The sequence below is a fragment of the Odontomachus brunneus genome, unplaced genomic scaffold (assembly GCF_010583005.1).
Source record: "Odontomachus brunneus isolate Ranch 3 - 2012 unplaced genomic scaffold, Obru_v1 Obru_scaffold_017, whole genome shotgun sequence".
NCBI classification, from domain to species: domain Eukaryota; kingdom Metazoa; phylum Arthropoda; class Insecta; order Hymenoptera; family Formicidae; genus Odontomachus; species Odontomachus brunneus.
In genome coordinates, this window is record NW_022639467.1 from 2,247,248 (window position 1) to 2,263,550 (window position 16,303).

A 16,303-nucleotide genomic window follows, 5' to 3' on the forward strand; every position below is an offset into this window, starting at 1 on the left:
ATATATATATATATATATATATATATATATATATATATATATATATATATATATATATATATACGTATATTTTTTTTTTATTTATTTATACATATATGTATTATTTTAATACATAAAATATGTATTATAACATGAACAAAATTCTTTTCCAAAAAATAAATGCATATTATGACGAGAATATTAGTAAGAATGACTATATTATGAAAGATTTTAGATTTTTAGTCTTTAATAAAGTAAAAAATAGCATTAGCTAGATTAGTCTTTAATAAAGTAAAAAATAGCATTAGCTGAAAGTTCATACTGTGTGTCATTTTGAAAAAAAAATTTTTCACAGGAAAACGTGTTACGTTATATATTAAAATGTATAATTTTTACACGGAAAACAAGATTATACATATAAATGAGTACTTTTACACATATAAGTGTATACTTGCTACACACTTGCAATGCAGAAACATACCCATTCGAATCAACTGAAACATTCATTCATACGGAGTCAGAATCCACTCTAAGCTTGAGTGAAACATTCACTCTTGCGATTTCGAGTGGTGGTATTTTCACTATCGCCTCGAGTGCGAAATACTGCTACCCCCCAGCCGCTCCGGGTGAGATGCCATTCCTGGAAATTTAGAGAGCACCAGAGTATACAACATACAGAGTAACGTTTACTCGATTTACGTTCGGGTTATCACTCGCGTCTACCGAAATTTCTCCCTGATGTGATATGACACGCCTGTCTGTAAAGTTACGGTGTAACGTGGCCTCTCACGGTATAACTATCACAAGACACATTGTATCGTTATATTCACATTATGAACCTGATACCCTGTGAAATACATCACACTTTTCCTCTTCCCGCAATAGACATCCCCATTGTGGCCTATATTTTTCCCCCGCGAAATCCCCACTTTGTACAGTTGAATTTTCATCGCGCGTTCTCTCTCTTTCTCTTTGTTTCTCTCTCTCTCGTTCGCGCGCACACATGTGTGCACCACGTAAACCGCGATTAACTTTATCCCCTTCTTGGTCCAACGACTTGGCTCATATACGAGCTTCCTGCCGTCGAAAATATAAATCGCGAAGTTATCGAAGTTCGCGAAACCGCGATTTCTTCTTTCATTTTTCATTCGACGCCGAAAGTTGCGCCACGCTCGCACACGCTCGACCCAAACGCCGAACTCCCCGGCGGGATACGAGCGCCGCTGGTAAGGCTCGTTTTTAACTTTCGCGATGGTGCACGAGAATACAGTATATTTTTGGGGCGGCAAAGTTTCGAGAATTTCTACCTCGGCAAACTCGATAGGCGGAAGTCGCGGGATTGAAGTTCGCGCTAAAGCTTAAGTCGCAGCGCGCTAACTTCGCTAAATGCTTTCGCGATCGCTGCACTCTCGAGATACAGGACGAGAGTACATAGATGACGATTTCCTGATAATCTGAAAAAATTAAATTTCCCCGAAATAGTCTACGCTTTACGTCACGTTTTGAGTTAATTTCGACAACGTTAATTTAGACGACATGTTTCTCCCATGAATTTTTTGTCATTATTTATGTTTCTTATCGTTTAGTCAAATATACGATGGTTAAATATTAAGGTACTCGACGTTCCCTTCTAGCAAATGCGTCAGGAGCATCGTCCTCACGCCAAAAGGCCAACGCCCTTTTCACGTCCACGTACAGCGGATAAAAAGTGTTTGCACACCTCTCGTCTCGTTTGGAATAAATTTGCACAAAGAGAAAAATATTGTTGCAAGGCGTGTCCAGCGAGGAATTCCACTTGTATTAATATATTGAATGAGAGAGAGAAAAAGAAAGAGGGAGAGAGAGAAATAGGAGGCGACATTTCTCTCTTTCTCTCTCTTTCCTTCATGTAAAATTATACCAAAATACAGATAGAACGCGCGCGTTCAGGTACTCTTCCTATCCATTGTAATACCTTATTTATTCTCCTTTTACCGCTCCTCTTACGCTTCTCTGTTTGGAAATCGAAGTTTGTAAAGTCGCTGCTGGTAAGCGAACGAACGAGCGAGCGAGTGAGCGAGTTCTGAAAATCGAGGCAGTCGGAATCGAAAGGAGTAGCGATTTCGCGTGGCACTGGCAAAGATTCCATGATATACAGGATGGCTCGTTCGTATGCCTCGCACGTTTGCTCGTATTACATATGTATGATGCGCATTTTATCCCGCGCTGCAGGATACTACGTACACGAGTATGTATACACGTACGTAATGTCACTGTCACGCGATCGAATATTCGATGGTATTCCCGATGATGCCTGTGTCAAAGTGAGGAAATACGCATCAACAAATGGTAATTTGTTCGATATTCAGTCAAATCATTTTCGGCAGAATTTCAGCCTGACGAAGCACGCGCGAACGCGTTATTAATTCGGAACGACGATCGTTACTTTGAGTAAACGAAGCTACCGAGCCGTATTCTTACGTCGATTATCGTTTCCGCGCACAGAAAAATACATTCAGGTAAATGTTGCTTGTTTTAAATATTTCATGTCTTTATGTACCCGCGAATCCATCATAAGTTTTCATCATCAGCGCAGCAAATTTATTCAAAATGCATTCTAAAAGTATCGGTAAGGGCCTAGCAAATTTCAATGAAGAACATTAGATCGAAACCAAAATTCGGTTTATTTATTGCATGAAGTCGAACGAATTTTTTCTTCCAAATTTTTAAAATTGTATAATATTCTTGCAAAAAGAGAAAGAGAGAAAGAGAGAAAGAATAAATTCTTTTCTTCTTACTTTTCTCATATTTATGATGAATACACTAAGAGAAAAATATCTACGAAATAAAGAATATTTATTCGGCAGGTATCAAAAACATATTTACTTACACTAATAGAAAATATTTTTTAAATGAGAAAATATAACATTTTCTTCAAATCTTTACTTCTCACGAAACAATTGTTTATTCTATTTAAATAAGTGATTTTAATTTAAGTAAATTTGTCGTTAATATTCACCAAATCAATATTTTATATTTTCTAAATATGTTTTTTTCTCTTAGTGCGTGTAATTTAAGATTATTCAAGAAAATATTATTGTTGAAGATATTCTTATAAACATCACTTAAAAGAAAGAAAGTAGACTGAGTAGTCGCTTTTCTGAGCAGTAGAATATCTTTCTGTGTACATTCTATCGCGAACAGATTCATCGGTTGATCATTAAGATGATCAGACATACCGATTTTTCATCCTTTGTCCGGATTTTTTTGAGTGCTACTCGGGACACCGATTTATCATCATTTTCAATGATTGTCAAATATTTTTCGGATCTTCTTTCTCTTCCCCCCGCTTCACACATTATGAAGTGTCCCGAATTCAAGGCTGAGAAATCTGGTCACCTTACATATATCGTAAGGAGAAACGAGAAGATTACTTACAAATGACGTCTTCGCTGATATGCTCCGGCGATCGCATATCGCTATTCTCGACACTCCCGATACTTATTTCCGCGCGAGACTTACTTTCGACGGGTTAAAGACGCGTAAAATGCGGAGCGATATCGATCGATGTGTCCACGGCGGTTACTCGATGCAGAAAGATCGAGAATCAAGATGGCCGCGCGATTATTGAGTCGCGCTGAAAATATACGCCAATATGTGAACGGCGCCGCGGCCGAAAAGAACGCGCTCTATGAGATACTTCTCTCTCCGTATTTCTTTTCCTAACAAGCTGATGCAACAGCCCGAATATTCCGCATCTCTCTCTCTCTCTCTCTCTCTCTTTCTCTCTGATTGTCATCGCATTTCTAATTCCCGTTCAATAAATCCGACAATCGCCCGATTCTATTGCTACTGGAATGATGTTATTAGCAAATGTAAGGGACGTCGGCGCGACAAACATCGGCCGCATATACCGCGAGGAGAAACGAGAAGATTACTTACAAATGTCTTCACGATACGCCCTGGTGATCGCACATCGCTATTCTCGACACTCCCGAGACTTATTAATGTGCGAGGCGCACTTTCGACGGATAAAAGACATGAGAAACGCGGAGCGATGTGGATCGATGTGTATCCATGGCTGCTGCTTGGCGCGAAAAGATCGAGCATTTCGCGCGATTCATTACCAACGCCTAGATTGAATAATCACGATGACAACCTCGTAGTGCGAAACGAACACGATTGGTTAAGGCGTCCGCCGTAGATCGCGTCGTTGTAGACGCGTGTTCGCATCACTGGCGCGTTCAAATTCATACACTTTTGGCGTTTTTGGCGCGCTAATGAACTTTTGGTTCATTAATTGACGTGATTGATAGCGCGCGCGTCTGCGATCTTTTCATGCCGAGCAACTGTGCAATGGACACAACGCTTCGTATTCCATACGTCTTTCGTTTGTGTCCTGTGAGTTTCCTGCAGAAATAAGTATTAGAATGCCGAAAACAACGACAAGTAGTCGTCAGAACATATCGTAAGTAGATTATTACGGAGTAATCTCCTCCCTTCTCGACAGATACAGCTAAGGTAACCAGACGTCCCGATTTTTCACCCTTTGTCCCGAATTTTTTCGAGTGTTATTCGGGACACCGATTTGTCATCATTTTCAATGATTGTCAAATAATTTTCGGATCTTTTTCTGCCCCTTCACCCGCTTCACACATTTATGAAGTATCCCGAATTCAGGACTGAAAAATCTGGTCACCTTATCGATAGCTAAGCGTGTTTGCGCGCGACGACGAAATCCTGGAATTCTCGCCGAAATTATATCGGTTTCGATCCTCGCTGTGCCGAGTCGCAATGATGAAATTTTTCACATTCCTGCGAAGTCAACGCGACAGGAAGTAAATCAAGAGAGGGAGCTATCGCGGGCGAGGTAAGTGCTCCTCCGGACGCGCTAGAAATATGGGTTTCTGGTAGCGACGAGAACGGGCGGCTAACGTCCCGCGGGAACACGACGGAAGGGATTCTTTACGGACACTCTCGATAGGAAACAAGTCGCAGGGACGCGTGAATTCCCACGCGTGACATTGCCCGTGTTACATATGTAGGTACGACTCTCGGCGTGGCCTCCCGCGAGACTACACCCTTGTCCAGGATATTACCCGTGGAGAGGAAGTTCGCGCGCGGCCGTATCGCGCCAAGTAATTTATTACCATTAAGCATTTACCAGCCAGCCCCTGTCGTCAAAAGTCGCGAAGCAAAAACATCAATTTGTTATTTCACGATTTTTCCCCAAATTTTTCGCATCTCATAAAAATGAGGAAGAGAATCTCTCGTGCGAATCTCTTCCTGCCTTCTAAAATATACAGCGGCTGTTCGTCCTCGTCACGAGTGAATCTCGAAGGAATTTTCTAAAATACACGAACTGTGGAAGTAACATGCCGTTTAATTCATTGACATTTGTCAAGGAAATTGTCCTTAAAATGCACTGAGGGAAAAAATATTTAAAAAATAAAAAATATTTATTTGTGCGTCAATGCACAAATAAATGATACATATTTACTCAATTATTTCATTTAAACAGAATAAATAATTGCTTTCATAAAAAGCTAAAGTTCTAAGAAAATGTATATTTTTTAATACTTGAAGAATATTTTATATTAGTATAAGTTAATATGTTATCCGTCGAGTAAATATTTTTTATCTCTTATAAATATTTTTTTCCTCACATACACACAGTGTATATTTCTATAGATCTGCGAATCGCGCGATACATTTCGCCATTACTCGACTATTACTATATTATCATGCTTGGTAACATTTTTTAAGAGACATAAAAGAGAGACAGAGAGAGAGAGGGGGGAGAGAGAGATAAAGATAAATAATTTCCGACTATGTGTGTGCACGCGCGCACAAATTTGCAATGCGAAAGAAAATGTCATAGCTAGACAGCAATTTGGGCGAAATAACAGTCAGTCCGCATACGCTTACACACGCAGCAGAATTGCAAAATGAATTCCCGGGAATATGAACTTCCGATTAACCGACGTTCCGGAGATTCTCTCCGCCCTGGACGCATGTGTAAACTATCGTGGCGGCTTAGCCGGCGCATGAAACCACGCGAGAGAGCATTATACTGTTGCAGTAATATGTGAAAATATTTTTATAACGCATGTGTATGCAACATGCTGCGTAAACCAAAACAATCACGAGTACTTCCGATTACCAGACATTATACGCTTTAACCATGTTCCACTTGAGTTACTTCTAGCCAATCTCATGTTAATGCTATCGATAAATAAATATTCCACATTTAAATGGAAATGAAAAAGCACCAATTACAGAAAAAAAATTGGAAATGGAACATATTGAACGTGTAAAATACCATATTTTCTACCAAACTCATGTTAATGCTCAAAATGCCAAGAATATAAGAGTCTTCAGAAACAGTTGTAGCATATAATTGAAAAGCATATTTTCGAAAAATAACAATAATTTAACATATTCCGAGAATACACTTTGAAATATATTTTTTAAAAAAATATGTGAAAAATATATTCATATAACATATAACATACGTTTCTATTACTTACTTACATACGTTACTTTTAATTTTCATAAACAGGTCTACCTCCGTGTTCGTTGTAAATATAAATGAATTACAGAAATAGTGACATAATATAAGGTGCAAAATATTCCTACTAATAAATTCGTATTATCAGGATAAATCCGTATATGCAAGTGGTGTAAACGGATTGCAAGAATAACCGGGTAATAATTCATAAATAACTCGAGGATGAAATTATTACAGCCCTATAATTACAGCCCTAAACGACAACGCGCATAACTGCCTCTATTTCCTTCTCATTACATATCAATATGATTTCATCATATTATATTGATCATATCAATATGATCACTATACATATGCACCATATCATATAACACTTTGCGAGCACTAAAATCGTATACTCACTATGATTTTATGTTGTTTTCATTTTGTGTTGAAATCCATCGTTCAGCCAAGTCTACCGACGAAACCCGCTGCATCCCGAAATGCATCACTCTGCATCCGTTTAATATCTCGACAACAAATGTTCAATATTCGGCGAAAAATATTAATTTATCTCGGAACAAAATGTACATTTAACGGAAAAAAAATCAATTATAAAAAGCATAATTTTCCTTTTGTTATAACGTTACACTCAGTGAATCGTAATTACAGCTTAATTTTTGTGTTCAACCATTCGTTAAATTAAACTCGCTGTTGCATCGCAACGAAACTAAATCGCACGATATTATCGAAGTATCTTGCTGCAAATATCGCGGCGTAGTTTGCGTAAAATATTGCGTCCTTGCGCGAATATCACGGAGTAATGGACGCAAAGATATTACTATGTTGTCATGCGTGAGAATTTCACGCAATTCGCGGTCACTTCGCGCATACGTACTGCATTGATAGATCCCGCGATTGACACAATCGGCATTTGATTGCCAATTTTCCACGTGCACATTCACGTAGCAATAATTACTTCGTGCGGACTTTAATTCACGGTATACACAATCGATTTTTTTTACACGCAGTTTGCGGCGCGAGTGTGTTAAAACGCCACTGCAACACAACGCAAATTCACGAAACGGGAAATCCGGTTTTTGGCAAGTAAAAACGAGATATTGTCCGTTTTGTTCTCGATTTCGCCGAAGGCACTGCGGTCTTTCGTGTACGATTTTTTACACGCAATTCGTGATTCGCGATTGTGTTCCTGAAATACCGAAATTTATCGTACCGTGTGTCGCGTGCGTATGTGTGTGTGCGCGCGCGCGCTTTCTTGAGGTACTAAAATTTATCGTTCCACGCTGTGGATATTCCCTGAACGAATATCTCGATTTCGTCCTGCGTTAAGCGAATTCGTAAATCTCGTCCCAAAATAAATGGAAACTTGGCCGATGCCATTGAAATATTCGTTAGACGCCGTTATAATAGAGTTATAATATATTATTTGCGTCGTGAATGTGAGTGAGACAAAGTGCAATCAACGTCGGACGATGCAGAACGAAGGCTGCTGGATACTACGGAGTGCCTGATGCGAAGCAATGCAGTTCGGGATGCAACGGCGGGTTTCGTCGGTGGACCTGACCGGACGTCGGTGGATTTCAACGCTAAATGGTGAGCGTGCAATTTCAACGCCCACAATATATCGTATGATGCATTGCGCGTGTATCTGTACCTGTAAACACAACATTGATTTGTAATGGAAAAAGTAAACGGTTATATTGCTGTTTAAGACCGTAAATATTCCAGCATAATTTAATCCTCAAATTATACATGAAATAATCATTATCTGATTACAGATTGCCTGGAAATACGGCTTATCCGGATAATTCAAACGTGATTTTATGTGAATCATTCACATGTATTAATTCACATAATAAATTAATGTGCATCATTTGCGTATTTTATTTATATTATACATTATATCTATTTTTCAAACACATTACGTAGGGCTTTCTCTACTCTCTTCTCTATAAAAGAGGTGAATATTATTTCTGTCGTTCAAAAACAAATAACATTCAAATGAGTCTTATTGTTTTTTTCAACGTTTCTTTTTAGAGATGAAATTTTGATATTTTTTAAACATGTACGTAGAGTAATAAGAGCAATCTATTGTTTTATAAATGGATAAATTTATCTAAGAGAATTTTTTTACATGTGCAAATAACTGCGACAACTGGTAATTAAAATCTGAAGAAAATTCAGATATATCATTCAAAAATCTCAAAGTAGTCCACAAGGAACTGTAAATTTAGTGAGGCGTCAATATTTGTAAACGACTTCTCTTCGACAAGTTTCTGCAATATACGCCTTGTCTGATCGATACTTGCAGCGATTAATCTACACGGGCAACGATAATCGATCACTATTCGACGCGCTGTAACGATTTATCGCGTGCGTTTTTCACCGGGCGTTCATTTCAATGTCTAGCGTCCGTGTACAACATACCGTGCAATTCTTTCGCAAAACGAGACGCAATTTTTGCCAGTTGAGGCAATTTTTGTTACTCTTGAACACTTCAGATATAAGTTAATAAAAATTTAATGTAAAAATATGAAAAATTGGTAATGCAATTCAGTTTTGTTCAATCGAGCAAAATATTAATCCGACAAATTTCCAGAAATTATTGAGTTACCCGAATCGAAATTTTTTTCCAACATTGAAGCTGCGAGTGCCATTGGCAATTAAACAACGAATATTTTTTTCTCCTGATCTATTTTTTATTATTTATTCTATTACTTTTGAAAATTTTTATAGAAATTTGTAGATTTAACAGTTGTAAAAGGAGAGAAGATGTAAAGATAACAGTTATTCGTCCTACAAGCATCGATACAGCTTTAAATTCAATGACAAGGTTAGACAGAAAAAAGGTGATTAGCAGGACTCAAGACAAAACCCAAACCTAACCCAGAGAGCATAATTAGAGATAGAAATCAGCATTTTTGCATGACTTGTACTGTGAATTGTAAATGTTGACTCAGGTATCTCCTTGTTGAACTCATGGAGTTTGTCGAATATGCTGTATAAAAAATGAATTTAACATACCTGGAAATATATGATGAGCGTTATCCGCGTGTCTCGGCATTCCCTTACCTCGGCTTCCCCGCGTCACGGCTTTTCGACCCAGCATCCTGCTCTCGGCTGTTGCATCATAGCATATTCCGGATACTTATTCCAGACGCTAACACTGACTGTAACATTCAAATACGACTCGTGCAAATACGACTCATTTGGAGAAATGCGTGTGAATTAACGCGATACCAACGAGAGAACTCGATAACTTTACGGGGGCTTACAAGTACTTGCAGCAAACACGATTTGCGTCGACAAAGCCGACAATAGTTTCAACAAAAATCTGCTCTCTGTACCCAAAAAGTATTCTACTCAAGAAGCAGGTATGCATACTACATATTGCATATAATATATATATATATATATATATATATATATATATATATATATATATATATTCAATGTTTAATAATTAAATCATTACATAGATACATGCTCTGCACTTATTATGTAGATACATATTCACAATTTAGTAAAAATGGAGAGAGAGAGAAAACAAGAGAGTACAAAAGAGTACAAGAGAACTAATGACTGTATGAGATATATGGATCAAGTAGAATCAAAATTTAAATTACCCAAATGCTCCGATTATAATTCTCAATTCTCAGTTTGATAGTGAAAAAATACAGATTGTAGTTCTATGATGATCCATGCTCGACAGGACGGCGTGTTTAACATGCGACATACCTCAACTACTTGATGATCTAACCTATAACACATCGATACATATTGAATGTATTCGGGAAGCACGCTACTAACGCTACCGCGTTCTTCTATTTTTATCGCTCCTTAAATATACAACAAGGATAGAATGACACGATAGCGCTAAATAGAGCTAATAGCAAGCTCCCCGAACGTATCTATAGAACTCACTAGAAGTCATAATATTGAGCGGTTGAATTTTACCCACACATTTCTTCTATTTGTACAGTATTGTCCGTGTGAGAAATCGGAAAAGAGACTTGTGACAACACAAAATAGTTAAAGAGGACTGATACGTTTGGACACTGCCGAAGTCGCTAAAACCGTTAGAGAAGAGATATACGTACCACACATATGCGCGTTGTTCGCCGGCTTGAGATATTCGACGTAATGTAACAAACTAACACTGAAAGGTGTGCGTTGTTGCACGCGCCTGTTACGCCTCTCTTGATGATAATGGCCGCCTTACCCATAATATTTTGGAAGCGTTGTTTGTTGTAATCTCTCTCGACTGCGGGTTACGCGCACTATTCAGTGGCGCACCCGAAAGGCCGGCAGGTGGTGGGGACAGGTTAGAGTTTTCCCCGCTTGTTTGGTACTCCTGTGCGTCGCTTACGCCGCGACCGCCGAGTCATTACGTCTCGAGCCGATGAGCGTCGCACGAGTCGCTTCGCGAGATACGCGCGTCGGTGCCTTAGTTTTGTTTCCACTTCGCCGTCCGGAATACTTCATCGAGCTCTCTCACCGGTGTCGCGTTAATTAACACGCATTGTTTTAATCGAATCGTATCTACGCGAGTGTCAGTGTCACTGCCAAGGAGATACGCCAGGACGAAGCAGCCTGCAACCAGGATGCTGAATCGAGAAGCCAAGATGCCGAGACGCAGTCAGCGATACATCATATATGTCCAGGTGTGGTAAACGTTTATTGTGTAGAAAATTTCCGCTTTCTGTGCGCGAACTATACGGCGAACGTCTTAACAACATGCTCGAGTTACTAACCTCTCTAAATCAATCGCGTTCGTTTCACGCTACGAGGTTGTCATCTTGGTTATTCAATCTAGGCGTTGGTAATGAATCGCGCGAAATGCTCGATGTTTTCGCGCCAAGCAGCAGCCATGGGCACACATCGATCCACATCGCTCCGCGTTTCTCGCGTCTTTTATCCGTCGAAAGTGAGTCTCGCGCGGAAATAAGTCTCGGGAGTGTCGAGAATAGCGATGTGCGATCGCCGGAACGTATCGTGAAGACGTCACTTGTAAGTAATCTTCTCGTTTCTTCTCGCAGTATATGCGGCCGATGCTTATCGCGCCGACATCCCTTATGTTTGCTAATAACATTGACTCGCTCAAGTAGCAATAGAATCGGGCGATCGTCAGATTTATTGAACGGGAATTAGAAATCCAATGACAATCAGAGAGAGAGAGAGAGAGAGATGGAATATTCGGGCGATTGCATCAACTTGTTAGAAAAAGAGAAGTATCTCATAGAGCGCGTTCTTTTCGGCCGCGACGTCATTCATATATTGGCGTATATTTTGAACGCGATTCAATAATCGCGCGGCCATCTTGATTCTCGATCTTTCTGCGAGTAACCACCGTGGACACATCGATCGACATCGCTCCGCATTTTACGCGCTTTAACCCGTCGAAAGTAAGTCTCGCGCGGAAATAAGTATCGGGAGTGTCGAGAATAGCGATATGTGATCGCCGGGACGTATCGTGAAGACGTCATTTGTAAGTAATCTTCTCGTTTCTCCTCGCAATATATGTAAGGTGACCAGATTTCCCAACCCTGAACTCGGGACACTTCATAAATGTGTGAAGCGGGGGAAGACGGTAAAAAGATCCGAAAATTATTTGACAATCATTGAAAATGATGACAAACCGATGTCCCGAACAGCACTCAAAAAAACTCGGGGCAAAGAGTGAAAAATCGGGACGTCTGGTCACCTTACTATTATGTCAAATTTGAAAATTTATTATAATGAAATTTACAGAATTAATATGGAATCAAAATTTTTATAACGAAATTTACAGAATTAATGTGGAATCAAAATTTCGATTCGGGATATTCTTTTTTTGTGTGTGCGCCCTTGTCCTTTATTCGTTATTTTGCCACACGATTTTATAAAACGAACTACTAAATCGTAACAGTTAAATCACGATTGACACCTCGTTAGCGAGAAATAACAGGATGATGTAGATAAAGATTATTGCGCACAAAATATAGCTGCATATGCATCTCAACCAACGGTCTAGGATAAAGTTGCCATATTGATCTATAAAACATGTTCATTGGTCGAAACGGTCTTATGCTATGCATATGCAGTAGTCATTTTGTGTAGGACGGCCCTAAGAGTACGACGGGCCTGCAACGGTCCGAGACAAATGTCATTTAGTTGCGTAATGGCACCTTCGCGTTTGACAAGCGACGACGGCGTGTGCATGCACCACGGCTGCAGTTACGGGGCGATGCGTCACCTGCATTGCCGCAGAGTGCAGCTCGGGATTTGACGTAGCCGGCTGCGAGTTACCGAAGGAAGATTGCCGCGACGACGGCGAAGAAAGCCTCAGATCGTAAATACGCCGGATATGCCGTAAAATTTAACGATTCTATTTCCGAGATCCTCTCGCGGCGCGCACAGGTCGCGCTTGTTCGTCTTTGATGGGCGAGGTGAAGGACGGGAAGCATGCAGGTCGCTGGGTGAACTTGGGGGTGAGGCAGCGGGGGCAGGTGTCGAAAGTGGTGCGCAAACCCTGATCGCGTACGCCTCACAATTCGAAGTGGCAGCCGATAAATCCGACTCTTACATCGTCGGCGAAACGACAGGGACGCATTCCGAGATTAATTTCGCGCCGAGATTAAAGTCGCGCACGTTCCAATCGCAATTCCCACGTCGCGAGATGTGTTACGCGTCGCTGCGCGGACCTGAGGGTTTGGGAAACAGGGGGAATGGGTGGGTGGCCTTCGAGAGGCCTCGATCGAAAGTCGACCGGGCGAATTTATTGCTACGTGCATTTTACGTGCAGCTGCGTGTCGTCGAGCGGCGGCAGCTTGGAGACGGATAAGTTATTGAATTTTATGGCTTCTCCCGCGGAAAGTTTACACGATATAATCTTACGCTGCACTTTACTCCAGCGCTGGTATTCCGTATGAAACAACTCCCTTCGTCCGTGTAATCCGCGTCAGTAGCGAATTTCATCCGAATCGCTCGAACGACTCATGTAAACGTCATTTGTAGCGAGTATGCCGAAGTACTTTAGCAAGTGCGCGAGAATAATAAGCTATATTACAGTGGGGAATATTACATTGTAATAAACAAAGGTAAGGCGGAACGTGAGAGTACGACAAGGGCGCGAAACATAGTTGACGACGTTACAAAGTTAGGTAATGTTAAAGACTAAAGACAGTTTAGCCAGAAGCGACAGTTGAACTTGTTACTGCTCTAATAATAGACGCAACAGAGTTAGCAACAGTTTGATTAAAAAATCAATTGTTAGCATTAGAGTGAGAGGCCGCGTTTATATATAAAAATAGGGATATTTTCCTCATGTACCAAAAGAAGAAATTTGCAAAAATCGAGCCTTTTAGCTTAAGAAATTTATATCAATTGTCTCTACATTAAGAGAAAAAATATCTGAAAAGTGAAAAATGTTTATTCGGTGGATACTGTAATAACATATTTATTTATATAGAATATTTAAAAAAATAAATATTTAAGTAAAAAGATAAAAATTTTCTTAAAATTTTCCTAACTTTTCATGGAAGCAATTGTTTATTCTTTTTAAATAAAAGAAATTAGATTTAAATAAATACATTATTAATACTTATTGGATAAATATTTTTTTTATTTTTCAGATATTTTTTTCTCTGTATTACTATCTGAGAAACAGTTAGGTATTAATCGAATGAAATTTTGGTTGATTGAAATAATCGGCCAATCAGTAATGAAAATTAATCTCATATACGTAATCACGAATAATTTATTATATCGATGAAATTAATTATTAATCAAACTTTGATTTCATTGATTGTATATTGATTGATAATTAATTTTATTAAACAATCAAATTATATCTCTGATTATATATAGTGTTTGATTAATTTTTATTATTCGACAATTATTTTAGTCAATTAATATTTTAATCGACTAATGTCCCACACTGTCAGAAGAACGTATAAAGTATCAATTATATGCGAAAACAAGAAACTAGCTCATCGACCCACTTTAACCCGCAAAAAATTGAGACCCTCGTCAAAAATTGGCAAGCTTCATCCACCTCTCAGTAACACATTGGGGTGAGAGAAACTTTTCTGTAGTAGGGAGTGGGATTATAGAGGAGATATCCCAGGGTGAAGACAGATGTCTTTGGAAAAGTCTACGACCCAATAATACCTGGCAGCATCGCCGTGGCTGCGATGAACCTTCTAATACAGCCAAACCCCATGGTGCCATTCGCCTGAGATCAATAAAACACCTTGCCTCTCGGGATCCGCGCGGTTTCAAGGATGCGTGCTGCGGTTCTGTCGGGAAGATTACGTTGAGAACACTCAACGCGAGATCCATCGGGATTTAATATCAATGTTAGAGAAGCGCGTTCGACGCTAATTAGAATATTTTTCGCGCAATGTTTTGCGTTTTCTTTGAAAACTTTCCCGTTTCGTTTGCTCTTCCGACGGCTACGACGATAAGTGCGGTATTTTGTCTTCCTTTTTAGGAGCAAATTAACGTTAGTTAAAGCGTATTAATTAACATGGCACTTAACATAATTGCTACCCAATTTTTTCGCTCGAATCGATCACGAATAGGCGAGACTGGGGCTTTATGACCCACATATTTCAGAATTTCAAAGTCACAACTTCTCAATATAGCTATTTTGTCCTAGTATATCGAGTTCAGATGTACCTAGTAACGCAGGATAAGAAGGCTACATATCAAATATGTATGCTGATTAGTAATTGGTAGCCCGGGATCTCCGTGAGAGATTTCCATAGGCCTCCTACCGGTCCTAATTATAAGCCAATTTTACCTCGTCCGCCCGTATGCTCGATTTTAATAATTCTGCAAATGAAAATTGCTTTCATTGTCCGAAACAGTAATTTCATACATATAATATATTTGCAATAAAATATAATACATTTGCAAAAAATTCATTCTAGCTAGTAATACGTCGCTTAATTCACTCACGATGAAGAACATTAATACAAAATTTCTCGAAAGACTCGAAAATTTCTTTTGTTACTACTAAATTAGTTTTTTCTGTTTTTTAACTGTAATATTATTGCAACTTTAATGAAGCGGAGAAAATTATCTGTGTACTAAGAGGACCATTGCGCGACTTTGTAACTAATGTTCCTCTCTCAAGATGAATACTAAAACGCAGCAAGTGAGCAACATACCCCTGCTATCTAGATCCTCCTCTATTTATCGGAATGATGGAGTCGCGGCGTTACGTCGTGCGATGCAGCCACGTTAACGCATTAATGACGCGCAAGTGATAATGACGTAACCGCAAGAGATAAAATAACGATAATTGATATCGGGCGTGCTGACGCGCGCACGATCGATCAATAGTTTAACCAACGGCAGCGAGATGAAGTGAAACTTTCATTTAGGCGTGATCGACAAGTCGTGGATATTTATATTTGCCGTTACACGTCGCGCGCGCGCGACATCATATTATCCTTCAATCCGCCTCGATAATCCAACGCGCATGTAACGCTGCGAAATTATTTAGGCTAAACTAATTGAACCAGTACCGCGCCGTTAACATGTCACCACTGCGCGCTCGACCCATAACACCCGCGAGCGTTTTCGCATGGAAAATCGATCATAATGGAAGAAGGGTGCGAGGAAAGGGTGCAGCAGTCCCGCGGCGAGGAATCGAATAACACGAGTTTTGCGTGCAATCTCATCGCTCCGCTAACGCGAGTTCTTTTTCAATCGTCCGGGGAGAGACGATTCCCAGCTGCTGAGGTGGATACATGTCCAGGTCAACGCGGGGTCGAACAGTGAACATTCTAAAATGTCTCTCTCTCTCTCTCTCTCTCTCTCTCTCTCTCTCTCTCTCTCTCTCTC

At 39.7% G+C, this 16,303-nt stretch overlaps 2 protein-coding genes across 3 annotated transcripts in view; one reads left to right on the forward strand and one right to left on the reverse strand.

Annotated features, from left to right (window-relative positions):
- LOC116841693 (low affinity immunoglobulin epsilon Fc receptor-like) overlaps positions 1-10,719 on the reverse strand; it is a 256,972-nt gene extending 246,253 nt beyond the window's left edge. Inside the window, exons 1-3 of the mRNA XM_032809952.1 lie at positions 10,570-10,719; positions 10,096-10,229; positions 9,494-9,639 (exon numbers count right to left, since the gene is read on the reverse strand). The gene's annotated coding sequence lies outside the window, so the exon portion shown is untranslated. The remainder of the gene's footprint in view (positions 1-9,493; positions 9,640-10,095; positions 10,230-10,569) is intronic.
- The window catches only part of LOC116841692 (dipeptidase 1-like), a 170,306-nt gene that overhangs the window by 61,120 nt on the left and 92,883 nt on the right, over positions 1-16,303 (forward strand). The window contains exon 1 of one of the 2 annotated variants that reach the window (XM_032809950.1): positions 10,795-11,133. The exons of the other annotated variant lie outside the window; for it this stretch is intronic. Coding sequence (XP_032665841.1) covers positions 11,074-11,133 — 60 coding nt within the window. The 5' untranslated portion in view covers positions 10,795-11,073. Of the gene's footprint in view, positions 1-10,794; positions 11,134-16,303 lie in introns of those variants that run through there. 2 annotated transcript variants of the gene reach the window in all.